General features: G+C 45.8%; 12 protein-coding genes across 12 annotated transcripts; 4 read left to right on the top strand and 8 right to left on the bottom strand.

Annotated features, from left to right (window-relative positions):
* Positions 1-802: 802 nt before the first annotated feature.
* Positions 803-1,352, top strand: C8R40DRAFT_1084527 (uncharacterized protein). Its single transcript, XM_046227302.1, has 4 exons — positions 803-911; positions 979-1,022; positions 1,074-1,132; positions 1,195-1,352. The coding sequence occupies exons 1-4, from the start codon at positions 828-830 to the stop codon at positions 1,290-1,292; spliced, it is 285 nt and encodes a 94-aa protein (XP_046091202.1). The 5' UTR covers positions 803-827; the 3' UTR covers positions 1,293-1,352.
* Positions 1,353-1,425: 73 nt separating this feature from the next.
* Positions 1,426-2,406, bottom strand: C8R40DRAFT_1034263 (uncharacterized protein; the record flags this gene model as incomplete). Its single annotated transcript, XM_046223412.1, has 2 exons — positions 1,426-1,752; positions 1,801-2,406. The coding sequence occupies 2 exons, from the start codon at positions 2,404-2,406 to the stop codon at positions 1,426-1,428; spliced, it is 933 nt and encodes a 310-aa protein (XP_046091201.1).
* Positions 2,407-2,684: 278 nt separating this feature from the next.
* C8R40DRAFT_1166304 (NAD(P)-binding protein) lies at positions 2,685-4,196 on the top strand (the record flags this gene model as incomplete). Its single annotated transcript, XM_046230832.1, has 7 exons — positions 2,685-2,976; positions 3,034-3,294; positions 3,362-3,439; positions 3,513-3,650; positions 3,752-3,810; positions 3,880-3,958; positions 4,030-4,196. 7 exons carry the CDS (start codon positions 2,685-2,687, stop codon positions 4,194-4,196), a joined length of 1,074 nt encoding a protein of 357 aa, XP_046091200.1.
* Positions 4,197-4,534: 338 nt separating this feature from the next.
* On the bottom strand, positions 4,535-7,010 carry C8R40DRAFT_1245224 (aldo/keto reductase; the record flags this gene model as incomplete). Its single annotated transcript, XM_046233617.1, has 10 exons — positions 6,700-7,010; positions 6,615-6,646; positions 6,334-6,553; positions 5,745-6,279; positions 5,501-5,686; positions 5,432-5,446; positions 5,196-5,372; positions 5,050-5,136; positions 4,905-4,994; positions 4,535-4,852 (listed from the first exon to the last, which is right to left on the bottom strand). The coding sequence occupies exons 1-10, from the start codon at positions 6,711-6,713 to the stop codon at positions 4,535-4,537; spliced, it is 1,674 nt and encodes a 557-aa protein (XP_046091199.1). The 5' UTR covers positions 6,714-7,010.
* A 2,550-nt stretch (positions 7,011-9,560) lies between these two features.
* C8R40DRAFT_1084510 (uncharacterized protein) lies at positions 9,561-11,397 on the bottom strand. Its single transcript, XM_046227301.1, has 4 exons — positions 11,087-11,397; positions 10,935-11,026; positions 10,661-10,886; positions 9,561-10,598 (listed from the first exon to the last, which is right to left on the bottom strand). Exons 1-4 carry the CDS (start codon positions 11,258-11,260, stop codon positions 9,573-9,575), a joined length of 1,518 nt encoding a protein of 505 aa, XP_046091198.1. The 5' UTR covers positions 11,261-11,397; the 3' UTR covers positions 9,561-9,572.
* Positions 11,398-12,514: 1,117 nt separating this feature from the next.
* Positions 12,515-12,745, bottom strand: C8R40DRAFT_1013639 (uncharacterized protein; the record flags this gene model as incomplete). Its single annotated transcript, XM_046222896.1, has 1 exon — positions 12,515-12,745. A coding segment is annotated over one exon (231 nt), but the record flags the coding sequence as incomplete, so codon positions are not given.
* Positions 12,746-15,183: 2,438 nt separating this feature from the next.
* On the top strand, positions 15,184-16,266 carry C8R40DRAFT_1166301 (uncharacterized protein; the record flags this gene model as incomplete). The annotated part of the gene is made up of 2 exons (XM_046230831.1): positions 15,184-15,259; positions 15,317-16,266. The coding sequence occupies 2 exons, from the start codon at positions 15,184-15,186 to the stop codon at positions 16,264-16,266; spliced, it is 1,026 nt and encodes a 341-aa protein (XP_046091196.1).
* A 477-nt stretch (positions 16,267-16,743) lies between these two features.
* C8R40DRAFT_1084501 (uncharacterized protein) lies at positions 16,744-17,244 on the bottom strand. The gene is made up of 2 exons (XM_046227300.1): positions 16,883-17,244; positions 16,744-16,827 (listed from the first exon to the last, which is right to left on the bottom strand). The coding sequence occupies exon 1, from the start codon at positions 17,190-17,192 to the stop codon at positions 16,917-16,919; it is 276 nt and encodes a 91-aa protein (XP_046091195.1). The 5' UTR covers positions 17,193-17,244; the 3' UTR covers positions 16,744-16,827; positions 16,883-16,916.
* A 76-nt stretch (positions 17,245-17,320) lies between these two features.
* C8R40DRAFT_465944 (Alpha/Beta hydrolase protein) lies at positions 17,321-18,853 on the bottom strand. Its single transcript, XM_046235151.1, has 3 exons — positions 18,500-18,853; positions 18,130-18,446; positions 17,321-18,063 (listed from the first exon to the last, which is right to left on the bottom strand). Exons 1-3 carry the CDS (start codon positions 18,681-18,683, stop codon positions 17,449-17,451), a joined length of 1,116 nt encoding a protein of 371 aa, XP_046091194.1. The 5' UTR covers positions 18,684-18,853; the 3' UTR covers positions 17,321-17,448.
* A 475-nt stretch (positions 18,854-19,328) lies between these two features.
* On the bottom strand, positions 19,329-19,749 carry C8R40DRAFT_1035369 (uncharacterized protein; the record flags this gene model as incomplete). The annotated part of the gene is made up of 2 exons (XM_046223495.1): positions 19,329-19,495; positions 19,647-19,749. 2 exons carry the CDS (start codon positions 19,747-19,749, stop codon positions 19,329-19,331), a joined length of 270 nt encoding a protein of 89 aa, XP_046091193.1.
* A 1,536-nt stretch (positions 19,750-21,285) lies between these two features.
* On the top strand, positions 21,286-23,183 carry C8R40DRAFT_1158619 (FAD dependent oxidoreductase; the record flags this gene model as incomplete). Its single annotated transcript, XM_046229763.1, has 6 exons — positions 21,286-21,455; positions 21,516-21,933; positions 21,990-22,149; positions 22,209-22,495; positions 22,555-22,866; positions 22,917-23,183. 6 exons carry the CDS (start codon positions 21,286-21,288, stop codon positions 23,181-23,183), a joined length of 1,614 nt encoding a protein of 537 aa, XP_046091192.1.
* Positions 23,184-23,335: 152 nt separating this feature from the next.
* Positions 23,336-25,287, bottom strand: C8R40DRAFT_1035366 (major facilitator superfamily domain-containing protein; the record flags this gene model as incomplete). Its single annotated transcript, XM_046223494.1, has 9 exons — positions 23,336-23,376; positions 23,437-23,556; positions 23,607-23,859; positions 23,951-23,964; positions 24,020-24,122; positions 24,179-24,383; positions 24,436-24,708; positions 24,880-25,008; positions 25,073-25,287. The coding sequence occupies 9 exons, from the start codon at positions 25,285-25,287 to the stop codon at positions 23,336-23,338; spliced, it is 1,353 nt and encodes a 450-aa protein (XP_046091191.1).
* Between the last annotated feature and the right edge of the window lie 1,033 nt (positions 25,288-26,320).

The raw sequence follows: 26,320 nt of genomic DNA, 5'->3' as shown, positions 1-26,320 counted from the left end.
TTCATCCTCTTCGTGTTCATCGGCGCTCAAATTGGTAACCGCGAAGCTCGACATGTCCAGAAGTTTCCACGCTGGGATATTTTGATCAACATGAGCTTGGATATGTTCAACTTACCTGGCGACCAAGACCTTTGATATAAAAACGAGCGCCTATTCCGGGCGCTCAAATGGACAGAACTCCTGGATCCTAACAGTGAGGAATATGCAGTTGAAATTGATTTAAAGCTATGGATCTTTGAGAGCTGTTCATATCGTCCACGCGGGGTAAGGCTGAGTTGAATAGTGGAAACCAAGAAAGCAGTAACCTGTTAATTTCATTACTGAGAACCAGGTTCGACGTCAATTATTGACGCTCAGTGGCGAAACGAAGGAAAGGTAAGTGAAAAATAGCGTTTCTTTTTCTGAAGACGTGCAAAAAACGCGGTTCCGCTGCTTCTACCATTGAACAGCTCTTCGGCGTCACCGTCATCCGGATGTCGTTACGACACTCTTTCAACCTCTTTCAACCCAATATGAGAGCAAGAACGTGAAAGCTAAATTCCCAGTCCGCAAAGCAACTGTAAGGAGTAAGAAGCTGACGCATTTTATTTATAGGCACGTCTGAGCGAACGGAAATACTTAGGATGAACATCCGCTTGATCCTCCTACCCGTTTCGCGGTCACTACTTGCATAGTCTAGCCGCCTCAGTGCTCCCTTGGTCATTTGACATGGTTTGTCTGCGGTGAATGTTTTCCGTGCGGCTAGACATCGCCGTGTTCCATTAGTACATAAGAAGAGGTCGGATACAACGTAGACGCACCATCTCCATCTACTCTCCCGTTCCGCTATGAGATTCTTTACCATAACCGCTTTCGCTGTTTCTCTTTTCGTCTCCTCCATCTCGGCTGTTGACCTTCGTCGAGAAATTTACGTGAGTTCACATTCAATCCACCTGAAGTGTGTGTACTGACAGGTACATTGTATTATTCATCTTGTAGACTTTGAGTGTGTTCTGTGATGCCTGGAACAAGGAATGTGCGGCGTAAGTGATAAATTACTTTCTTATGAGTCGTTTCAACTCACCGGGAGACAGTCAAGCAAATGCAACCGGGGATGGTTTTTCGTATTGCGAATCCGGTTATGACGGTGCTGGTGTGTTCACAATCGTGTTCTTTTGACTTCGATCCGATGTTGACGAAGGGCACATACTATAGGAACAGCCTCTGCGGACTGCTATACCTACGACGGCTCAACTACAGTAGATTATACTGACTCCGTGATCAGCAGCTTGAACGCAGTCACGGTCGATTGAGTCAAGAACGTCTGTAGTGTATTATTCGCATTACTTGAATTACTTAGATACGATAGTATTCTGAGTAGTAAATGGTGGACTGGGTAACTTGATCAGACATGTAAATCAGAGAAGAGCAAGTCGAGTCACACCTCTAAGCTTTTTCCCTCGTAGCCTCGACAGTATGCTCCCAGAGTTTTTTTCTCTCTTCCTCAGAGCCATAATAGCGTCTCTTAGCGAGATCTTCGCCGTGCGAATCAATCCTCCATGCTCCAGGAGCGCTCGCTACGTTCAGCATACCATTGAGCATGTACTCTCCACAATCCTCTATGGACGTTAACAGAAAGCCGAACATGGTCATGGAAAATCCCATGGCCTTCTTAGTGAAAGTTGAGACCTCTGCGGCTGAAAACAGATTTGTGCGGACAGCACCGGGAATCGCATGGGCAAACGTGATAGTGGGATGACGAGCAGCGAATTCCTGTCCAGCGGTGTCAATCGAGAAAAGTCGTCGAGCAAGAAAGCGTACCTCGGTCATAAGATCGTTATACGTCGGTGCTTGCAAAGCAGCATTCTTGAGTGAATAAGTTTTCTTCAACCCGAGATCGTTCACGTCGATAGGTCCACCAGCTCCTGCGGCAAGGACAGTGAATACTTTGGCGTCTTCTCCCTGTTCCTGGGCTTTCTCAAGTAGGCTGATAAGCTCCTTTGTGAACATCCAACGCGAATAATAATGGACCGCCAATTTCCTATCTATCCCTTCCTCGGTCTCGTTCCTGCCACTGGTAGTCATGAAGCCGGGACTCATCGCGAGATAGTTGAGTTTTGGGAGCTTGGAGTGAATTTCTGCAGATGCATTGCGGATATTCCGCATGAGAGCGATATCGCATTGTACAAACTCGTGTTTGGCGTCGGGCGAGGTTGGCTTGGGGAAGCGTGAAATGATGCTCTCTGCCGCGGCACGATTTCGACCGACGAGGATGATATGAGCATTCCCTTGGGTGTGTTTAGCGAAAGCCTCTGCCATTCCTTCTCCAATTCCGGATGTTCCTCCAACGAACACCACTGTAGGAATATACTGCTTCGCCGAAAGGGCAGCAGCGTTTGTCTGACGAATTTTCGAGATAGAAGGCATGGTGAGCTGGTAGCTATAGTAAGCAGAAGAAATAAGAGCGATAGCGCCTGGTACTGCGTAGCGGTAGTTGAGAATGAACATCGGTTAAATGCAATAAATGCATGGTGAAGAATCTGAAAAGGTACTGGTTGATGAGGAAGCCGACAGAAAACGTCATTCTGGATTCTGGATTCTGGAATTGCCGGAAAATTCAATCGGCAAAAAGTATACATACATAGGCCACAACTGGATTAGAATTTTTTTGTTTCCACCACTCTCAGACTCAAATTCTCACCAAAATGACCACTGAACTTCAATCATCCAACCTCAGATCGATCTTTCTCCTCGGTGCAACCGGTTACGTTGGAGGCCAAGTACTTGTTTCTCTCGCTCATGACTTTCCATCGTTCCCTATACGCGCGCTTGCGAGGAATATAACACCTCCAAAATTGACACAACTGCAAGCTTTGCACTCGAAGCTTGAAGTGGTAGAAGGCTCTCTAAGTGATCATAATGTAATTGAGGCAGAAGCACAAAACGCGGACATTGTCATCAACGTTGCAGCTGCAGGCGACACGGACAGCGTAAATGGTGAGCGCCTTCCACAACGTGTTTCAATCTAATAATGACAATCCATTTTGGCGAAAGCCATTATACGAGGTCTTCAACAGCGAAGCCGATCGTATACACCTACTGTTCCGCCAATCTACATCCACATGTCTGGTACTGGTATCATGGGCGATAATGCTCGAGGTGAACTTATCGTTCCAGATCGGCTTTGGGTGGATACAGAATTCGATCTGGAAAATATCAAGACTAAGCTACTGACAAATGCGTGCGAAGCGATTGTTGATGCTGGGAAGAACGAGGAGATACGTACGATGATTGTTTTCCCTGGGTTAATCTACGGTGAGAAATATAGATTTGATTTTATACATACTTCGACCATGGCGGGACATCATGCATCATGCATCAGGTATCGGACCAGGCATACAAAAAATATCTCTTCCTCACCGTTTTTACCTGAATCTTGCGGCCCAGGCAGGGCATTCCGGTCAGCTTTCAGTTCCTTCAATAGAGATAGATTACGCCTGATTGGTCATCCTAACTTTGGGATCCATATATAGGTTCTTTTGGCCCAGGACGCAACATCGCAGGACTAATTCATCTCAAGGACGTAGCGAGTGCTGTATCAGCAGTACTCAAAGGTGCTTTGAACGGTGGGAAGGTGGGTGAGAAGATCGGGGAAGGGAAGGAGGGATTCTGTGAGTTCGAATTTGTCCCCTCCATTGACTCACCTGGCATGGGGCACAACCGAATAGAATAGTGTGCTACGAATGACATCTAACTCTCCACCTGTTTCCAGACTTTGTTCTTTCAAAGTACATGTTGTCAATGATGGAGTTCAGCAACATTGTTGGAGATGTAAGTTGCATCTCTTCTGATGTAATAACATCTACTCACTTCGCTTTCTACTTTTCTGACATTTACTAGACTCTCTACAAGCAGGGTCTGATCTCTAAAACCGGTTCTTCCCCATTCTCTGCGTCAATTGCAGATAAGGCGGGACCTTGTGAGTACATTTTTTGACTTGCGAACTACTATGAACCACTAGGCTCATGTATTTGACAAAAACTTACAAAGTTGGTTACAATATCTTCGGATCCAGCCAATTCTGTCGCGCTGAGCGATTGACGAAGGAGCTTGGATGGTCTGCAGAACACACTGAAACGGAGAGTTTGTATGACAGCCTTCCTAAGGAAATTGAGTTGGCTGTGAAGGAGATGGAGCTGCAATTTCCCAAGATCTAAGGGCGACGAAATTGAGCACTGCAACTAAATTGTATCACGATGATGTTTCGATATGTACGTCTGTCTGTTATGTATGGATAGTCTTTTGCCATAACAGGATGATTTTTCCATGTTCTGTACATACAGATGGTTACGTTCGTGCATCTTAAACCCTAGGTCCGCTATCACGTCTGACGTATCCAGGACGTATCCATTCTATTGATTAGATCTGTAAGTAATGTACCGCACTAACCAGCTCGAACTAGCATTTATACTTCGAGGTGAATATCCCTAATGTTAATGTTATATGAAGTAGCACTACCAGTAACTTCTATAGTGGATCGTTTCCAAACATCGCCTTATCGATATTCGCTCCCGCAATCACCAATCTTTCTATAAAGCATCTGAGTGCGATTTGTCCTCAATGTATATTCATCAAGTTGATCCGTGTCTTCTGCATCCAGAATCAACGAGAACACCTTCAGGTTGGATTCTGAGTTGTCCGAGATACCGGCTCTAGTGCCTACAATGACAGCTCCCACAGCCGGTCTGTTCAGAACCCAACGGGCTGCTACATTAGCCAAATCGACGTCGTGCTTGATAGCGATTCGTTTCAGCACATGAAGTAACGTTTGAAGCTCCCCCCATGATCCCCAATTGTTGATCATATCAAAATACTGGGAAACGAAAGCTATTCAATTGTACGGCAATAGCGCAGAGTTGATCTACCTTTCGTTGAGAAGGAGTCAGCTGTGCTTCCTCAGAGTATATGTTTGGAGCATCAACATTCAACCACTTCTCGGACAGGAAACCTCCGCACTGGTGATTCACTCTTAGACAATCAAACGCATACCAGACAGGGGATGATACTCACAAACGAGCCATAAGTGAGCAATTTGACTCCGTACTTTAGGCAAACTGCCTCCATTTTCATGGTAGGACGACTGTCAACGAGGGAGTACTGTATGTGTCAAGCACTACGCGTAAAACACCTGGTAAAGTTTTGAGACAGTAGCTGACCTGAATTTGATTGGACACGATTCCAACCTCGCCAGTTTCTTGCAGAAGAAATTGACATGCCTCCTCTGTATGTTGTGAGTCAAAGTTGCAAAGACCAATGGCAGTGACTAGGTGCGGATGACTCTTTGTGATTTTGACCAGTTCAACCAGTATTTGTAGATAGTCTTTGGCGTTATACTGTTAACGACGTCAGGAGTCCCATTCTTCAATCAACTGAGAGCGTGTCAATTACTAACATCATACCAATGAAACTAGAAAATAACATGCTTCAACACAACCTGTACTGTTGAAAAATATGCCCTTACCTGCAACAGTTCCACTCGACCTCCGAGTCGCCTCGATCGTTCTACAACAGCCTCCAATACAAACTCTGGTGTTACGGGCTTGACTGGTAGCCCAAAAACGCACCATTTCGAGCAAGCAATAATCTTGTCACCGATCTCCGGAGGTAGTTGATTGCGGAAAGCCCCATATACAAGTTCTGCGTCTCCCTCATATTCATTGAAAGGTCATGCATCATTTTTGGTCCCGTAGATAAACGCAACTCACATAATGGTCTGCCATATCCGTTGCCACAAATCCTACGCGTACAAGCTGTTCAAAATTCATATGCTGTTTGTAAAGCGATGCTGCGCCCCAGGCCGGTGAAGACAGCTGCCATAGTCCGTTGAAAATTCGAGGAACTTTCAAGGGACCGAGGTCAATGTGTTCCAGTTTGGCGTACGTTACAGAATCAGGACTGATATCCCATTTATTGTTGATTTTCAGAGCATGACCGAGGGCGTGGGGATTTAATTGAACATCAGGGAATATGAGGCGCAGTGCATCTTCAACCTGTAATTGAGCACGGACGAAGGGAAATTGAAGGTTTGTAGACAGCGAATAAGCTTCACACTTGTTAATTGCCTTGCTCAAGCTCATGAGACGTTCTCGAAGCTCTTCTGTCGGCATTGAACGTGATTCTTTGAGAGCTTGGATGGCCTGGACAATGTCCCCACAAGCCTCCTCCAGGGCTAACTCGAGCTTGTCATTTGACTGCCATTGTGCATGCGCTAGCGGTATACACGACAGGAAGTGGGAAAAGCTACAATTTCTGATTGAAACGGTGTCTTTGATAGATGTGTTAATGTATACTCACTAAGGAAGTGACTCGATAGCCATCTTGCTTGCGAATAGACAGCGAATCGAGGCTAAAAATTGGACATAACAAGGTTTGTCCCCGAACAACCCCGAAGGCGATGGGTAGATAGGCAAACTTGCTCTCAAGAGAATGCGCACATGCTCTACAAACACTTTTTGAGCAGCGGAGTTTTGCGACACCAACGCCCGTAGGGAGGATTTGAGAATGTCCGGGGGAACTACGTAAAAGTCAGTTATGCGTTCGCTAAAAGAATTGCTAGGGATGAGCCTTGGGCATACGTTGAGAAATGAGGACATCGTCCATCATATTCCTAGAACAGTCATTGATAGTCCGTCTCGAAAAAAAACTGCGTCGAGGACTTACACATGACCAGGCATAGTAGCAGTCAGGGTTTCACAAAAAATCTTTGGAGGTAAAGGTCGGTCTAGTTGTACAGAGAGTGAAGGAAAGACAGAGCTTTTAAACGGCCCTGGCCACCATAGCCCCAAATGAATGAATAATTCGAATTTGACTTTGTGGATTTGCGGTGAATTGTATAGATGCCGGGGGGTATCGACTTGGCGGAAGCATGCATTAGATGGCTCATGGCTTACTCGTGTCTGACCGACTGATTGTTATCTTAGCCTACATACTGTACCTAACAATACAGATGAGCAGGCAGGAGTCACTAGTATCAAATCAATCGATGAAAAAATATATAGTAACAAATACAAACGCTTACTGGTCGAGCTCAGCTCGTCTATGCTGTCCATTTAACGATTTCAGGGAACCTCCTGCATCAAGAACATGTATCTTGCTCGACATAGAATGATTCAGGATTATCCTAATGGCAATATGCAAAACATACGGGGCGAGCGCTGTGTTACTACTGAAAATGAGCTCCCGTTACGGGGAGCTTGAGTAATATTATACTTATACTTATGGGTCGGTTTATTCTTGGAGTCTCTCTTGCACGTGAGATCGGGGTGCGATGGATTGTTTACTGTATGGGAATAGAGGCAATTTCCGAAACAAACTCAGTCTTCATAAGTCTAAATGAGTACGCACCGAAGTAACTGGATTTTTGAGACCCGTAATGGTTTCATGAGCGCGGAGCGGATACTAGTACTGAGTGTCGAGTGCTTGAGCTTCTACCGGGTCCGCATTGTCGTAAGTGCGTAGATCGTCATACCGCCGACAAGAAGCAGGCCTGATACAGGACTCAGATACAGTAGCAACTGTAACAAATCTCTAGCAACTACAAATGCTGTGCTTGCGTTGAGATTTTTCCTAATAAAATTGCATACAGACAAACTTTACCTGCAAAAATACCGAGAAGGTTTCGGACATCAGTAAACGAAAGTGTACATGATGACCAGACAAACCGAGATTGAACGTATGAGAATTTGGCCTCGATTGAAATGCGAGGTACGATACGTGGGAGTTAGAGTAGCTATAAGGAAAAGTTAGATATAGTACATACCCGAAGTAAATCAGTTCATTTACATGGTATACACGGATACGCCTCGGAATTGAAGAAGTGCGACTCTTCCCACTCAAAGACCTCACCAATGATCTCTGCCCCCCTGTAGATGCATTTCCTGGCACACTACACTCTAATGCATACCCCTAACACGCATCCACGTCCTTATTCACCCCATCGTCTTTCCACTTCAGCGCCACCACATCCAACCCCGGGAAATCACGATTTGAGTCAATCAAAATCCCCTCAGCATTACTTCATTGAGAGCACATATTCACGAGTTATTGTCAATCACTTCTACAACGTCAAGTTTAGGTAAGATCACATTAATTATCAAGTCCACACAAGGTCCTACTTACATAGCCTCCTTTTGATTCGTGACTTGGGCAAGAGTATCGCAGCGTGTGTTTCCTTTCCGGAAGCTCGTGAAATTATCACAGCCTGCAAAAGGCGCGCGATGGTAACTGATGTCAATTATTTGACAATTTGCTTAAATCATAAGGATGTACTGGGAGTCAGGAAGAAAGACAGAACAAAGAGGTCGAATGATGCAAGCGTATTCCTCGGTGGTGAGATTGCACACAGATTCTGGCCTAAGGCATGTTAGTCAACTTTGTGAGAGCAAGATGGATTATACAAACCATACATATCATTATGTTGGTTCGGGCGAGTCAGGTGCCCCGAGACCGAGTTCCATATCGTTCTTGATATGCGAACAAGAGAAAGTCAGGATATTCCGAAGTTCCGATACTCTTGTATCGATAGTAAGCAACGACAGGGTGCGGACGCGGACACTGAAAGGTGTCTGACCATGATCACGTCGGGATCAAGTTCATGAATCATTGTCTAAACGGCGACGATAGCTGTGCGTGTTCTCAAGGTTGGTGGTAGATGCGATAGCATTAACGATAGATTGTATTCAAGTCGCTTTTGCAGTAATCCCTAGTAATCCGTTACATTTAGGACATTCTTTTGATGCTGCGGATTCCCGGAGAAGCTGACGGGAAGTGAAGTTTCAGTGTGATTGAAGATATGTCGAAAATGAATGCATGGACGACGTACTGGAGCGTCCCATTGTCCATACCCAGCGCTTATTTTTTTCCAGCGATGCTCCGGAATATACCTCGGCCTCAGAAGGCTTTTGAACGTTGGCGCTTGACCTTTGAAAGACCTCCAGAGGCAATACGATTCATCATTTGACAGAGGCGTGGTAGTCACCAAACAAACTTGAAGGAGAGAATTACGGAAACGAGTATTGAAAAACTTCGAGCCACTAAACTTGTATGGGACCTTCCGCCTCCTGCATCATGGCTCGGGGAGAGAACAGAGTTTATTGTATCGTGGTTCGACGATGGTTGACTCAAAAGAAGATAAGATATGGAAGTAGTTGGAAGTTGACGTTGGGCGTTTATACGTTTCCGCGCTTTTCCGCGTCGAAAACTCATCGGACCCCTCGACGTAGGGTAGTCTCCCCTACCACAGCAAGTCGGACGTCTTCGCTGCCCCCAGCGACTCAGCCGCCAACATTGCTGATGGTCTCAGTCGCGTTGATGGCATGATCACTGGCGGTGCTCTTCTGGCTTCTCCCGCGAATTCAGCAAAAAGAGTTTTTCATCCTTTTTCATCACCTCTCCCCGGTTATAAACTAGGTGCCTCTGTGTTACACTGGGGAAGAATTTAGATATTTGTACATAGTACAAAGTTGTCGGAAGCGATATATACTATAATACAAGTATTCCTGTAGATTAATTTACATTCATACATGATAGATAACCTAGGCCTCTTCCTTGTTTCCTCTTTGAAGATGTGCAACCTTTCCCATAACAGCACCCAATGGCTTCAACAACGATCTATGACCCTCCTGTTGATGTGGTTGCAAATGCTCCGACTTCACTCCCCTGTATTTTAACGCATACTCCTGACATGCATCCACACTCTTCTTCAGTTCCTCATCCTCCCGATCCAGTGCCACCACATCCAACCCAGGAAAATTGCAATCAATCAAATCCCTCAGGGTAGGCAACATTGCTTTATCTGGAGCGTACGTCCCAGAATTATTGTCGATCACCACCTCCCAATCTACAGAATCATCAGGCATCGAGTCATTGAAATCCTGCCAGCCACACCAGGAAGAATGGTCTTTGGCTCGTGGTCTCAGGTGAAATTCGCCGGAATAGCGGACTTGTTCAGCACAGTTGGCATGTAGCGCATGCTTGGAGGCAAAGTCGACGAAAAACGCTGCGCCCGTTTCAGAAAATCGAAGAGAATCGTCTTGAGCCGAGATGATGTATGTGTAGACAGCAGGTTTGATACGACGAGCAAACGGGCTCTCTTTAGTAGGAGCAGCAGTCGCATCGACCTCCTCCGCAACCTCCAGTTGCCTCTGTTCCTCTTGAGACAAATCTTCTCGTTCACTTCCAAGGATGCCTTTCGGGTCGAGACTGCCACCCTCGAACAGTCTCATCACATCGTCAACAGACTGGATGACTCCAAACCCATTAGACGTGCTGCGCGCATACAGCATCTTGTGCCCAGCATGTATACCCGCCCGAATTGCGAGTGACGTGGGTCCGGACCCAAAGATACTCTGCGCTGCCTTGTACTTGACGTTCCAGTGCTGGTATACGTCTTTGAAGTAAACAGGCACATCGATAAGGTACATCTTCCAGGTGGAGTAAAGACGGGCATCATCCAGATCGGTAAGTTTTCCAACTAGCGGTGAAAAATGGCGCGAGTAGCGAATGGGACCATCGAAAAGATATTTGGGTTCAGCGGGATCGGTAGAGGGTGCTGTCTCAATCTAATGAACGTAAGGATATCAGCGACGGAATATGATAATACATAGGAGTATGAATAACATACCTTCAGCTTGAAAGTCCCTCTATCCTTTCTGAACAACGGCCCTTGAATATCAATCTCTTTCTCTCCTGCCTCTATGGTTGTCTTAAACTTCCCGATGTAGTCATCGTGAGGAGTATCGGTATCCTTATCGAGAATTTCTACTCGCAATTCCGAAGTCGTCGGTACGTTCTTCACTCGCCATAATTCATTCCACTCGGGAGCGAGCGATTTAGTCTTCACGGTTGATCTGGAAATTACTTGAGTATGCATGTGAAAGCCTTAGCATATTCCTGACACCATTGAGACCCGATCATCCAGTTTGGCCACAAAATAAGGATCTGAAGCCCCAACAACGTCGAGTTTGGGTATTCCAGAGGCACTAATAAACTGCGAAGGATATCATAAGAGGCTGAAATCTCAGCAGGAAACTTGACAACAAAACATTACCGTGATTATCACGTCCACACAAGGTCCATTCAACTTGGCCTCCTCTTTCTGTTTCGTGACTTGGGCAAGATCATGAGCGTTCTCGTGCATATGAGTTTTGGCTTTATGTACAGTCTCCGACACCTTCTCAACGAAGCCCGTCAGGCTGATAGGATTTGTAGAGCCGCCTGGCATCTGCACTGAGTTGAGAGAAGAGAATGAATAATGGTGATAGAGGTAAAGATGGCACAGGCGCTTGACGATAACACGCGACGCCGGTTCTTTCCTTTCCTTTCCTTTCCGGGTTCCGGCAAGATTGTCATTGAAATTAAATTTTGAAAGTTTCTGGTTCACGATTAATGTTGACGTTGCAAGTCCATACACATAGGTTAGAGTGAATCTTGGCTGATCGTGAGGGATGCCCGGAAGGCAAAACAGCAAGCATACTCGTGGCAAATAACCAAAACGTTTCCTCTTGCGGTGAGAACTGGACATAGATACCTCTGGAATACAATACGTTAGTGAATATTGTGAAACCGACTATCGATATTCCTGTTCATCGATCATCTAGGGTGACTGATCAGAAAGAGAGTTCTTCTCAAAAACCGCCGCACAGCTCTGAGCAGCCGTCGAGCTGTCTAGTCGTATATTTGGACAGAAGAAAACAATGCAAATGAAATTGGGTTGTAATTGTTACGATACAGATGATTGCGTTTCCAGCCATGAATCGTGAAGCCAAACGTCGAAGGGCTAAAAGACAGAAATCCTGGAAAGTTTACCCTTAGTTTACCTAGTGAATTAATTACGATTGATCCTTCCTCTCATTACTCTTCCTCCACGATATCCGCCCCGGCCCCGACTGGGAGCAGCATCCATGGCAGCTTCCTCGTCTGGATCTGATAATCGATATCGATGCGACTTCGAGGTTATCGAGTTCGCGCCCCTACCTCCTCTGGTTCCACGTTTCGCTCCGCGTCCAAATCGGATGGAAGAAGGAACACTGGAGACAGACAGGGAGGTTTGGAAGGAGGTAGCTAACGCATCGATGTCCATTGCCATACTAGATGGCTGATTACCGTTGGAGGTTTTAGCTTTTGTCGTTGTTTCCGGCTCCGACGAGTCTTCCGATTCTTCCGAGTCTGTAGTACCTTCTGAGTCTTCTTGATCATCCTCGGTTTTGTTTGGATTGTTGACTTGCTCTCCTTCCTTAGGCCTCGGTTTCCATGTCCTTCTGATCATCCCCGCGCCATCCCCCCATTTAGCCAATAAGCCAGCCACGCCCTTGTTGACAACAGCAAAGAAGTATTCCTTTGGGTATCCGTGGACAGCAATCAGATGTAATCTCCGTGCTTTGGGCGATGCGAATACTTTTGGACAAACCGTGAGAGGAAGAAAGCAGGCAAACTAGAGGATGTGGATCAGTGATTAATCGCCTCGCAGATACATACGTACAATCTTCTCCCCCCGCTCCTTCCTCACAGCCGCAATCGGATCGTGACATTCCGTATGATGCAGCTCCAATAATCTCGCATCCGGGAACACATTTCCACAGGTTCCACTAGTAGGTTTCGCAGCTTGGCAAACCCAAGCATGGTATTTGGCGTAATGCGCCTCGAGCTCCCGAGTATCTGCTAAAGCAGTTGGGTGCGTACTACATGTCGGTGGAAGCGTACAAAGGAGCGGATTGGCAGAGTTTGATTTAGAGGCTGTCGTACGAGATGCTTTGTGAGTGGGAGAGCTGGGAGAGCTTGGGGTTCTCTTCATCGGAAACGATATCCAAGTAGAGTTCTGGTTTGGTCGCGTGACACGACGACAATGATTTCAAAGGGTCCCGGTAGGTCACAGACTGTGACTTTTGACTTGAAAAGACTGCAGACTACCACCTGTCTATTGAATTTGACTACAATTGCCTGCATATAATCGAACTATAAGTATTGAGGCTGAACATATGAAGACTCATCCTTCATCGTGTCGTGAATTAAGCGCTGTATTTCCTTTTTCGAACTGGTTCCATAGTCACAGAGTTCCATTCCGGTGTGACAGCCATGTGATGTGATTGAAGTGACTCTCCGGCGCTACGCCTGCAGTGCTGTTTCTTTCCGGTTTCTTTGCAATGTCATGTTGCACCTTAAGTAACATTGAATGTTCGATATTTGGAAATCAATTCTTCACTTCTGTCCTACTCTGTTTGAATGTACCAAGAAAATCAGTCAAGTTCTTGCCATGCACAAAGTGCGGTGGCCTTCAATTGTACCAAAAACGTACTGGCGTAATGCCTTCTCAGCTCTATGCAAGTGTAAAAATTCAAAATGCAAGGAACAAACCTGCATTATCTAGTACCCATTCCTTGTTCATCCAGCCAACTTTTCCCAGTAAGACAACATCCGACAACATGCATACTTGGCAGTATATACACTCCTCAAAAGCCTTACATATCATAGAACATCCACACATTCACAGAGCCTCAACATTCGTCCAAGGGATACACATCGTATATCGGAAGCTCGCTATCCTTCCCGCTAGGAAAGATGAAATTTTGACGGTCGTTGCATCCAATGCTATACTTAGCCCCTCTAGTTTATTCCCCAAAAAGAATCGTTTGAGGCTTGGGGAAGGTTGAAAATGAGTATCTAGTAAGGCCGGGTTAAACTTAGTATTCATTATCCGGCGTTCATTTGATACAAAGGCCTACCTATGGGGTCCTGACTCCTAAGGGAAATCCGTATCAGGACTCAGAACACACCATATGTATTTGATGGTTCTGGGGATGGTCTGGCAGCCCCCGAAGGACCGCTCGAGAGGAGATCCGAACATTTTCCCAAGTATGTTGCTATGGTGGCGGAAAACAGTGCTTGAAAGTATTTCTTGTAGTTGAATACCTTACCTGAAAAGGAATCGGACTCGGAGTTTGTCTGCACTTGAATGACAACTAATGACGGTCAACCAAAGGAAAGATTAACCGGAAGGGTATTACTGGGACTCATTGAATCTTTCACCTACATACCCAACAATCATCTGCTTGAAGTAAATCGAAATCTCGGTAGGTGCATATGGAACAACCGAAAAACTAACCTGCCAGGCATCGACCTTGTTGTACTGTATTTATGGCGCATGGCGGTCAGCAAAAGAAGAAAAAATGCCACCTACGACGCGAGGTGTCCATCTCAGGGGCCTGAAAGTCAGCAATGGGTATCAAGCTCTCATGATTTTGAACTATCTGAGCAACTTCGGAATAGTGTCAGTAAACACCGTTTCAAATTCACCTGAAAACTTCCCTACTGACCTGCTTGTCCTCCGATTTGTCAGTAAAATAGACATTGAATGGTGTTTAGAATTAGAGTTAGAAATCATATGTAAGGACGACTTCTCTAATGCATATGTAGATCATCTGACATCATTGATCATCCCAGTTTTGCTCATCTTTCATAGACGGAAAGACCGGTCACGGAGGTCAAATCCCTGAAAGACATCTATGTAGAGGGTTGCCTATGGTTGCCCATTGGATATTGACTTGACTTCTTGACGTTGTGACAGGTTTCAAACACTGACCGAATGAAAGCAGAATGAAAACTGTTACTTACAAAATCAGGTAACAGTTGGCAATTATCGGCGGATTAGACTCTATTAGGTTCCTGTGTCAACTCGAGCTATCAAGCGCATACGATATCGGTGCTGAACTACTCTTCCGTCGTAGGGCAAAAAACGGACTGGACTGAGTTCCGCGCGTTTTAACACCCGCCTATGTCTGTGTATGGCGTTTCGAGGTATACAGCTTCTCGTTGCGCCGATCCTCCATTCGGATGTTTGTGTCTCTGTTGAAGGCTCGTACTTGAAGCCATTCCCATCTAATATTAGAGTGTGGTTCTCGGGTAAATCACCTTGATGTTCGCCCGTTTTCGATTTTTAGTTTCTGCGTAGTATCGATGGCTGTATTCAGTCATCGATATTAGGGACTTGAACCATAAGTCGATATGGTAACATCTGAACTTTCTCCTCCCTGCAGGTTGAAGTGATGTCGGAACTCCCGAGGGCTAGTGTATTTAAAGGGTTGGAGTGCGAAATTTTTCAACAGTTGTTGTTTCATCCCTCTCTACGCTCTTTCATTCTCATCTTTCGTCATGTGGGCCTCTTTCTGCTTGATAGCCATCAGCAGCGCTGCAGGCGCTCTGTGTGCATCTGTGCCCCATAAACGCGGTAAGCGTCAGCATCATCGTTGAGAGCACTGAATTCACCTTATGCTCTCAAATGCAGCCACATTAGTTACACCTCAGGTGGTCCACACTTTCCCCAATGGTACTAACATGGAGAACCTCGCAGTCCGCGCTTCCGGCCAAATCCTCTGCACCATTATTACCGCCCCTGACCTGTATCAGGTCAATCCCAGCGTCAATTCCTCGGCGACACTAGTCCATTCTTTCTCCGGCTACGAAACACTTTTTGGAATCGCAGAAGTACAGCCAGACCAGTTCTATGTCCTTGCAGGGAACGCGTCAGCCGCCACGCTCACATCTGTTGAAGGATCTTGGTCCGCATTCCACGTCGACATGACGAGCTTCGAAAGTTCCGGAGCGGCTACCATTGATAAGGTAGCAGATTTTCCTGACGCGTTGCTTTTGAATGGCATGGGATTGTTGAATTTGGAGGAAGGATTGGTATATGTCGCGGATCCTTATGCGGGCGCAATAAGCATCCTCAATGTCAACACGGGAGCTCACTACGTCGCTATCAACAACTCATTGACAATCCCTGCTGCCCCTTTCACTACTCCTCTCGGTGTCAATGGAGTGCATGTCTTCCAGGAACCTGATGGGCCTCTATATGTATACTTCTCCAACACCGCCCAGTCTCTCCTTGCCCGCATGCCAATTGACGCCACTGGAACGCCCATCGGTGACGCTGAGGTTGTCGCTAGCGGAATAATGGCAGACGATTTCACATTCGATTCAGACGGGAACGTTCTACAGGCCGTTATAGGATCTGACGAGATTGTGAAAATCGACCCTTCGACGGGAACAGTCACTGTAATTGCCGGGAGTCCGAATAACACTGAGCTACGGTCAGTTTCCGCTGCGCAATTTGGAAGATTGAGCAACGAGACAACAACGCTGTTTGTCACATTGAATGGCGGTAACCTGGGTGCGGGAGGCCCTGTAGTTCCCGGTGCTGTCAAGATGCTTGACTTGGGAGTAGTGTTAGCATAGTGAGAGTCAGAAAGGTCTTTCCTGCTTCCTCTTGAATATTATTATTATATCTTCAATAATTGATACCTTGATACACAAGTATATCATGCTTGTGACTTTGAAAGAACGGACTGTAGAATATTGTAATTCAGTAGTGGACTATGTTGCAAACAAATTGGATGTCAAGTTACCTCCGTCAAAAGAGGGGGTCCCACAAGGGAACAGCCGGGCCCAACCTGATGCGATGGTTGAAAAGGATCCTCTTCATGTCCGATTCGCCACAACAACGCCACAATCACATCTTCATATGGTAGTGAAAGTGGTGGTTTATGGTGATATGTTAAAATCTTCGGGTAGTACGCGTTTGGGGCTTATTACGCAGTCCAAACGGCCCAGCAGATCGAATGATAAGAGATGATAAGTGAAGTGATCACTTATCGATTTGCGCCAGTTCCGTTCCACAGGTAGTCGAAAAAACAGTGGAGATACCAACTTCGAGGTGATACAAAGACCGAATGTATTATTACAACGCGTCAACATGATACATGATTGCTAGTATGGATTGTACATTTCAATGATGTTCTGCAACGCTTTTGAATAAGAAAGAGAAGCTTCGAGCGAAAGAGAAAATACTGACCCTCGGACCAATCTCTTTCATCTTCTCCGTTCCATTATAGTTCATCACCGCCTCTCTTCGTGCGCTGTCTCAGTTCTTGGACACTGACGCTCGAAACTCCTTCAGATCCCTTGAGAGAAGCCAAGATATCGTCTCCAATATTACTCCAATCTTCTTTTGGCACGCTCACGAGCTGAACATCGTGCAATTGTCCCACTTGACCGACGTGAGTGAGAGCAGGATGGACTGTAGATAACGAAGAAGGCGCGCCGAGGAAAGGAGAGTTTGGTGCTAGGGTTACAGCGACGTATGTATTGAGGTCGTAGTTCATGATTGTGATCGTCGTTGAAAAGAAAGATAGATGTTACGTCAGGATTATTTTGACGATCACTCGCCTTTGAAAAATAATAACAAGTCCATATAAGTTACTTAAATAAGTATACAGCATACAAGTTTAAGGATACATGTACACGTAGCCCCGAATCTAGCGAAACTAACCAGGTAATATATCATAGGTGGTACAACTGTTTTGCGCAGTATGCTAACCTAGGGTCCGCTTTGGTTCCAACAAGCTAAACGAATCTTAGTTAGGCCGACAGTTTCTCGATGAGAAACTTGGCTGCTTCATCGAATACCTGTCCATATTTCTCCTCAGCATCGGGGGTTTGGTCAAAGAAATGATCCTCCCCATCGACAATTTTGATCTTTGTCTCCACACCCGCCCACTTTAACGTGGCATACATATTCTTCGATTCAGTGACAGGTACAGCTGTATCTTCTGCGCCGTGAAGTAGGAATACGGGAGGCCAAGAGGAAGAGACATTGAGTTGGGGAAAGATCGCGTGATGTTGAATGGGTATGTGTTTTCTGAGGATAATCTTTTTCATTCCAGGGTTGCTTTGAACATTTGGGCTAGGGAGCGCTGCACGCAAAGTGTCACTCAGACTAGGAGCATGCTCCCCGGTGTAGTAGTCGAGATACGTCCCGAGTTGAAGGTAGAGGAGCGCGAGAGGCATACGAGGATTTGCCGGGAGTGCAGGGAGTGTGGCGGTAGGGGGATGGAAAGCCATAGGTGAATCGGACAAGATGTCGGACGAAACAGATGGAGAGAGAGGATAGATATAATCCTTGCTTCGACTAGGATCCAGCAGCGGACGTCCTCTCAAGAAAGGTTCAGTCTTGGGGGTGAGGTATTGAGCGTTCTAGATGGTAGAAGTAAATCGAGAAACTCTCAGCGGTGGGTGTACTGAAGTCAAGTCTCAACGTACCAAAATATCTCCACCCATCCCAAAAACAGAGAGGATCGCAGCAGGTTTAGGTTCGACGTGTGTGGCTGCAAAGTAGGCGCATGTACCGCCAGCACTAGATCCCGCAGCTGCTATTCTTTTGGGGTCGATGCGAAATTTTGGAAATGGGAGTTTCCCTTCAACATCCAAAGAGTCTAAAGCTGCCTCAAATGTTTTGCTTCGTAGAAACGCGAAAGCGTCTTTCACATCTTCAAGAATGTGATGAGCAGTGATGGATCCAGTAGGGATGAGACGGTAATCTGCAGAGACGAAAGCAAAGCCTGCGTCATTAATACGTTCTGTGTACATATTATCAGCGATAAACAGAGATCGAAGGGGATCTAGCGCGCACTCTGGAGCCATTTCGGGAAGAAATTAGTACGATTGGCAAAGGTGAACCCTCCGCCATGGAACCAAAGTACGACTGGTACTTCACTGGTCGTTATCACTGCGGGAGGATACACATCTAGCCTGATAGGAACCGTTTCAAAGGTTTTGTAGGTGAAGGTCAAAGGTGTAGAGTTGTTAGAAGTCATTAGGGTTTATGATTTGAAAGGACTTCAAGTCCCTCTTTATAGGGTACAAGTGCGTTGAGCAGCGGATTTTCGGTTAATTGCACCTCAAAGCTGTAACATGGACAAAGATTGAAGGCCAGATAGATTCTTAGCATCTTCATCAGCACAATCGCCGCTTTGCAGTTCTTGGTGACAAAAAAAAGGCGAAATTACGAGATCCGTATGACAGATCGAAGTTCAGGGTAGGTCCAAGGGCGCCAGTGCTGTCCCGTGTGTACTTGAGTTTATCATTCCCTCGTCGTTGTTCGCGATTCAATATTCAGCTGTCAAGCTTCAGGCTATGGCTGTCAGCCTGATACATCAATCATCGCTTACACTATATCGATATCTGCTCGTGTTTCCCGAACATACTTTTTCATTTCCACGTAACGCTCTTATGCAATAAGACCTACCAACTCAAGCCAAGTCGAATGGAGTATGGGGAACGAGCTGAGTCGAAAGAACCACTGTAGTTACCCAGAACAAGTTGGTACTAAAGTATGTTTCCACTGGCATATTCAAAGTTTATATCATCTCTTGAAAGCTGGTATATATGTATATCTAATATACAGATTCAAACAGGTGCTCTCGCAGAGCCGCAAGTTGCAATCAACTGCATCTCATCATTCAATGCCAATGTTTCTCTCCCTTCTTCAAGGGAAATTCGCGTCCCGTCAAATTCTGGTATTGTGCCCGAATAGTTAGGGCAATTTGCTCGTCTTTCATCTGCTCGAGTATCGATTCATGCGATTGAGTTCCTTGACGTAGGATGTGATGTTGTACGAAATCAATGGCTGTATATAAATGAAGATGGTGAGTGATTGAAGAGGAATCGAGTCAATAATGTTTAATGTTAACTGGCCTTTGTCTAGATCGTCTATAACGCATAAGCGCAAAATCAGTGACATGGAAGTCGGAACTGACGATGGTCATGCTATTCCTGACCTTCATTTTCTTCAGCTTCGCTTCCACCCCCCAGCGCACTTTGGATCTTGTCGGTGATCCCTCCGCTAAGCTGCGACGAATTATCTGCCTTTCTGTGGTGCATCATAGAATCCAGTCTCTCCGCAAAACTTTGATCCTTCAGGGACAGTGAATGCTCTCCAACATCCCCACCTGATGGATGTAATTTCGAGCCGAGTTGCTCCAGGAGAGTCTCTCCATTTGCCTTTGATGGAGGTGCTGAATGATATTTTGACTCAGGCGGATTCCCAAATCCGAGTTTTTCGAATATATCCAACGGAAGATGGGCGTGCTTGGCTGTATCCGCCTTTAGCTCTAGCCTCTGCCTTTCGGCTTTCTCCTCCTCCTGTCGTCCATTCCGAGTTTCTTTTCCTTCAAATATATCGCTCAATCCGTCCAGCAATCCCTGATGTTTGGACTGCGGAAGACTCAGGGGAGGTTGGGTATGCTGAGTCTGCACGGGCTTCGATCCACAGTGCGAATCGAACACATTCATGAGCTTTTCACCGAGCCCTTCGTGTCTCTGCGACTCTGGCGACTCGTGATTCCCGGAACTCCCTGAAGTATGCACAACGCTTCCTACCCAATTTAAATCCTGGTTCAGTCGGTGAACATCCGTATTACTCCGATGTTGTTGCTGCACTTGGTGTAAAACTCCCGTAAGCTTTCCCACTAGTTCCTCTCCAGCATCATGCTGAGCTGGAAAGCTCAGCGTAGAGGTTAACACCTCCGAGACGGAATGATGTTCTTGTGCCCTCGAGTGGGGTGTAGATTCAGTATCTTGATCATGTTTTATTTTCATGTTTGGCTTTTCTTCAAGTCCAAGGCTTAGTAAATGTTCCATTTGCAGGAGCTCAAGTTACATGCAATGATGGAGGTTTGGATTTGAGAACTCGTGTGAGTACACCTTTTAATGAGGGGTGGGCCACTAGTGACGTCTGTGTTGACGATTACAACGACCCAGAATAGAGAAACGGCATTTCTCAGCCGCATAGGATATTATTGTAAAACAACACATGTACATGACGGGCCATACAACTCTTCGACAGGAGTTTAATGTCACAGTAAAAGTCTCGCGCCGCTAATCGGGAGAAAACCACTTCTACCTCGTTTCTCTATGAAAGTTTCGTCCCGTGCACGTGTAATCTTTCTTCGTCGGCGACGGCCAAGATGCACAAGTTATCAAACTTTCTTTAATGCCAGCGGTCAATGCCACCACGATCCCGACCTCGGTTCCGTGTTGAAAAATCCTTAACGCGTTGAACGCAGGACCGGCTAGGACTGGGGGACCGCAGGTTGACCGTTAGCAAGGTTAACGTTTCTGACAGGGTCGATTGAAAGAATGGAAGCTTGTGACATGGATCGATAGCTGTGTGTTATCACCTTCACGAGGCCTAGGTGCAATTCTGAGGCTCCATTATATTAAATCACACAAATGCGATCGCAGGGCGAGCTTATTTCGCCCAGATACTTTCGAAGTATACTTACGGCGTCCCTTTTCCTTCCTCATACTTTTATAAAAATTTCGCCATATCTCGACCACGAAGGTCACTTAGAGCTTGTTTCTCTTCCATCATTGCCATTGTAGGCACCAAAGACGCCGAGAACATACCTACGCACTATGTCCCAAACCACTGCTCACTCAACGCAAACTCCTGAGGAACTAGATGTCGTGATCGTTGGTGCCGGATACTCTGGTATCCACCAGTTATATCATTACCGCAAGCAGGGTTACTCTGTCCGCATCCTTGAAGCCGAATCCGACTTGGGAGGCGCTTGGTGGTGGACTCGGTAATTGAGCGCCTTACTCAATCGAATCACTCTACATATAGTTCTGATTCTTGGACATAGATACCCTGGTGCCCGAGTTGACTCTGAATCTCCCTTCTACCAATTATCGATCGAAGAAGTATGGAAGGACTGGGTATGGACAGAACGTTTCCCGTGTAGAGATGAAGTATGTGAATACTATCAGCACGTCGAACGGACGTTGGGCATAAAGAAGAATATACGGTTCAATAGTCGAGTTGTATCAGCAAGATTCAACGATACTCTTAATCGATGGGTTATCACTACTAAGGATGGTTTTGTGGTACACCCTCGATTCTTCATCCTAGCCATTGGAGCTGCATCGAAACCGCATACCCCTCCCTTTGCTGACTTTCAAAGTTTTAAAGGAATCTGCATTCACACTGCGTCCTGGCCTGAAGGACTAGTTACGAAGGGAAAACGTGTAGCTGTGATAGGAACAGGTGCCTCTGGAGTTCAGGTGCCCATCTCTCTCTATTCTTCTATCCAATCCGTAATTCATTTTTATGATTATAGGTTATCCAATCTATAGGTCCAGAAGTAAAACATTTGACTGTTTTCCAGCGAACCCCGAACTACGCGCTGGCCATGCAACAACAAAAGCTGGACAAGGAGATTCAACAGAAGTCGAAACGACTATTCCCTGATATGTTCCGCCGCTGCAGACAAACTCCTAGTGAGTTTGTGATTCCTATCGAGCATCACGCGAAAGATTGATCAAGCTCATTTCTCGAGATGGTTTTAGTTTTGATCGCTATCCCAAAAGCCTTCATGCCACCACACCCGAGGAACGTCTCTTGTTCTTCGAAGATCTTTGGACAGCCGGTGGATGGCGCTTCGTGACCAACAACTACATGGACATTTTTTCGGATCAAGCCGTCAACGATGAGGCTTATTTCTTCTGGCGAAACAAAATCTGCGAACGTGTACATGACCCGGTGATGCAGGAGAAACTCGCACCTACTTCACCACCGTATCCTTTCGGATCGAAACGCCCTAGTCTTGAAATTAATTACTACGATGTTTGTACCTTTGGATTTCTTGCTAGTCTGATCGGAATTGATGATTCTGTATCTTCTAGGTATTCAACCAACCAAACGTGGACCTTGTCGACTTAACTCAATGCGAAATATCGAGATTCACCCCTTCTGGAATACAAACAGCTGACGGGGTCGAACATACATTCGATATTGTCGTGCTCGCGACGGGTTTCCATACGTTCACCGGTCCCTATACGGATTTGAAAGTCCAAGCAGCTGATGGGACCGATATCTTAGAAAAGTGGGCCAATGGCGTTTATAGTTATCTTGGAATGACGGTGCATGGATTTCCAAACTTCTTCTACATGTATGGGCCTCAGAGTCCGGGAGCGTGTAACGGTCCCACATGTAGTGTACGTCTTTCTTACAGCTCCCCAAATTTTTTTAACACCGTGGTCGACAGGAAGTCCAAAGCGATTGGATCGTTGGCTGTGTATCTCATGCGATGAAACAGTGCTTCACTCGCATCGAGGCCACGTGTGAAGCAGAGATTGAGTATCGCCGCCTCATTCTCGAGCTGAATGCACGTTCGCTTTCGAGGTCGACTTCGGAACCCACAAACTTCAAAGGAGATTTGGCCCAATACGGTCGTTTATGCCTTGAAGTTACTGATGACGGATATCGAGGCTTTGTCTTTTCATCTCAGGTAGAAAGCCGGGCCCTCCTCTGAAGTATCAATTTGAGATGGAACTTGAGGAGACGTACTTCAGGATACCTAAGTGAATCGAGTAATCTAATTACTGTTCTCTAGTATGACATCTACTTGTAATCCCGAAAATTTTGAAAGTTCCCCGTGAAATGGGGTTTTGTCTTCTACATATTTTATACCTTCACAAATATGCTGCGTTCTTTATTGAACCGTGCTGAATTAATTTAGCGTGTAAACTCAGCCATGCCTGCGCTGGATTTATGATGTCTCGTACCATATAGTATGCAGAGTGCGCCCATGATCTGCATAGACCCTGAATAGAGCGACACCGCTGTCCAGTTATTACCAGAAGACGAAAGCACCACTGCCGCGATTGTAGTGCCTACAAATTGTCCTGGGAAAAGTAATTCAGAATCAGATATTTGAGAGGTAAAGAAGCCTAACCTGGTGAATTTGCCAATATCATGAATCCTGTGATCGTGGAGAGGCCCTCAACACCAAATAATTTTGCGCATACGACAGGCAGGAGACTCATAAACCAGGAGCCAATTAAGCCATTTAAGACAGAAAAGACCATGATCGTTGCGTAGGACCGAGCAAAGGTCCAGAATACCATTTGAAGGAGACCACCAATAAAGAAAGAACAAAAGAACATGTTGGTCGCTCCAAAGATGTCAGCTAAACGGCCAGCCGTGATCTACATGAAGTTCCAAATGTTGAAACAAAATACAGCTGGTCAGTTTTAATAGTGGAGGAGAGAGTGAATACGGAATTGTGTGATCCCTTACTCTTCCAATGCCAACTACATTGAAGAAAATGTTGAGATCAGGCTTGGGCGAAAATATTTTCATGCGTACGACAGAAATTCATAACAATCAAAGGCACTGTGACGAGAAGGGAGTTAGAATCAAGCGTAGTAACCATTTGTCTAGTATATGTTGCGCTGAGATAATAAGGGGTCTAGTCACGGAACAATTCATCAGTTTTCAGTATGGAATAAGAGAATTCGAGATTACCAGGTAGCCGAACACACCAAAGAACATGCTGAGAGCCACACTGCAGAAGGACCCAGTGATTTTCTTCGGAAGCCAACGTTTCTTGGCCGTAGGATTTAAACCTGGATGCAATCGCTCCTTTAGCAGAAACCACGCAAATATCCAGATCACGGCATGTAGGGAGCTGAAAGTGAGCATGGTATTCCTATAGCCTATTTTGACGATCCTGTATTGGTATTTCAATAAGATATACAGGACCAGAAAGGAAAGAAATATACAGTTGGCGCATGAGCAATGTCTCTATCCCACCACCGATACCACTGCCACTGACTGCAATGCCTGTAGCCAGCCCTCTTCTTTTCAGAAACCACTGCGAACATAAGGAGAAATAAAGAGGCATGCCGATCCCCTGGGAAAGACCCAATAGACACCCTTGAAACAAAAATAGCTGATACACTTTTGTAGCGAATGCCGAAGCAAGCAAACATAGATATGCCAGAGAACAACTAATGGCAATCATCTTCTGTTGGAACCCATTAGGGTTCGTGATACTCAATTGAGGTTAGAACACGAGCCTTATAGCCACTGATCATGAGGCTCGTCGTTAACCTTGCCTGCTATGGGCAGAATTTGGCACTCACAAACGATCACCTAATCCCCCGAAAAGATACGAACTCCCATTCATTGTCTAGAACTTCCATGAGTATTCACGACTGTATAACCGCTCTACGAGCTTCAGGCTCACGAAATTTGCGAGCCCTATAATGGTACCGAGGATGCTCAAACTGGTATTGGGAAACATTGTGGTGTGATAATAATCCTGAAGCACACCCCAGTTGAGACCCCAGCCGCTAGAGGAATGCAAGCAAAACATTTTGAGCCATGGGTACAGGAAGCGGGAAGGGAGCAACATACAAGACTGTGCAGGCATACAGAAAACAGCCGAGGACGACAAGCCACGCGCGAAGCCCTCCGTCGGGATATGCATCCTCAAGAGGAATTAAGGTAGTAGCGGACTCTGTATCAGCCTTGACGGAAAGTTGACCAATAATGCTTTTTTCTCGATTAAGCGGCTGCCCTAGCTCGCCAAAGGGGGTTTGAGGATGAGCGAACGTGGCTTCGATGGGCATGATATCGTTAGACTGTATCACATAAGAAACTTCATCTTCTTGAAGCTTGGACATCGCGAAAAAACAGAGAACCAGCGAAGTGAGAAAGAAGGAAAGGGTAAAACCCTTGAGATGGAGAATTCGATTAATTGCTATTTCAATTTATATGCGAACAACCTTCTCTTTACAGTTGCACAGAGTAAAGAATTCGGATTATCGGTATCTGTTCCGCGGTCGGCCCGAAGACGGTGGACTGCCCAATTACTTCGAAGACACATTGCACGACAAACATAGGCGGAATGTGCTTGCTTAAGTCAAGACTTTCAGCATGAATTGAAAGCATAACTTCAAGAGGACAACAGTACTAGCTCCAAGCTGCGATCATATTCCACGTATTGGCACGGTATCTACAGTGACATAAAGTGTCATCGTCTGTTGTAATTTTGGGACACGCACGCTAAGCGTGGTGAACTATGCGACCTCGCTGAAAATTTTGAATGAGAAGTAGGCTGCCATGAAGAGACTCACACGTATGATACAATGCTTTCAACAGCAGGTGATCATCTCAGGGTGAGTGTTCATTGCATTGTTATGCATAGTCACTTCAAGTTTGCAAAAGAATCTTAAAGTTCTTCCTCCCCGGCCTTGTTGACAGTAGACAGGTTTATGGCCACTGAACACGCTTCGGTTTCTGGCTGCGTCGAGGAGACTCTTTTGCTACAAGCATTGAGAGCACGGAAGGAAGTATTTGACCAGTTTGGAGGACAGACAGGCATAAATTAGGCGGTATGTAGCGCGTTGAGTACGACAGATGGGATGAACTCTCTTCCGAATCTTACAAACAATATTGGCGTTGACTCGTCCTCGAGGCTTTATCTGTGTTACTTGGTGATCCAACTTGAGGGAATGATAAGAGAAATATCCACGTTCCGAAGAGTATTGAAAAAGAGAAAATTATTTCGACCAGTCCGACCCGGATCGGTGAATCCGAGTCCGTCTCAGGATGGGTCAGCAAAGTTTACTCATCACCAAGACCCCACATCGCCGGTTTCAA

This window comes from Lentinula edodes (genome assembly GCF_021015755.1).
Source record: "Lentinula edodes strain Le(Bin) 0899 ss11 chromosome Unknown C8R40scaffold_3, whole genome shotgun sequence".
NCBI lineage: Eukaryota > Fungi > Basidiomycota > Agaricomycetes > Agaricales > Omphalotaceae > Lentinula > Lentinula edodes.
This window is presented reverse-complemented; position numbering and strand designations above follow the sequence as displayed.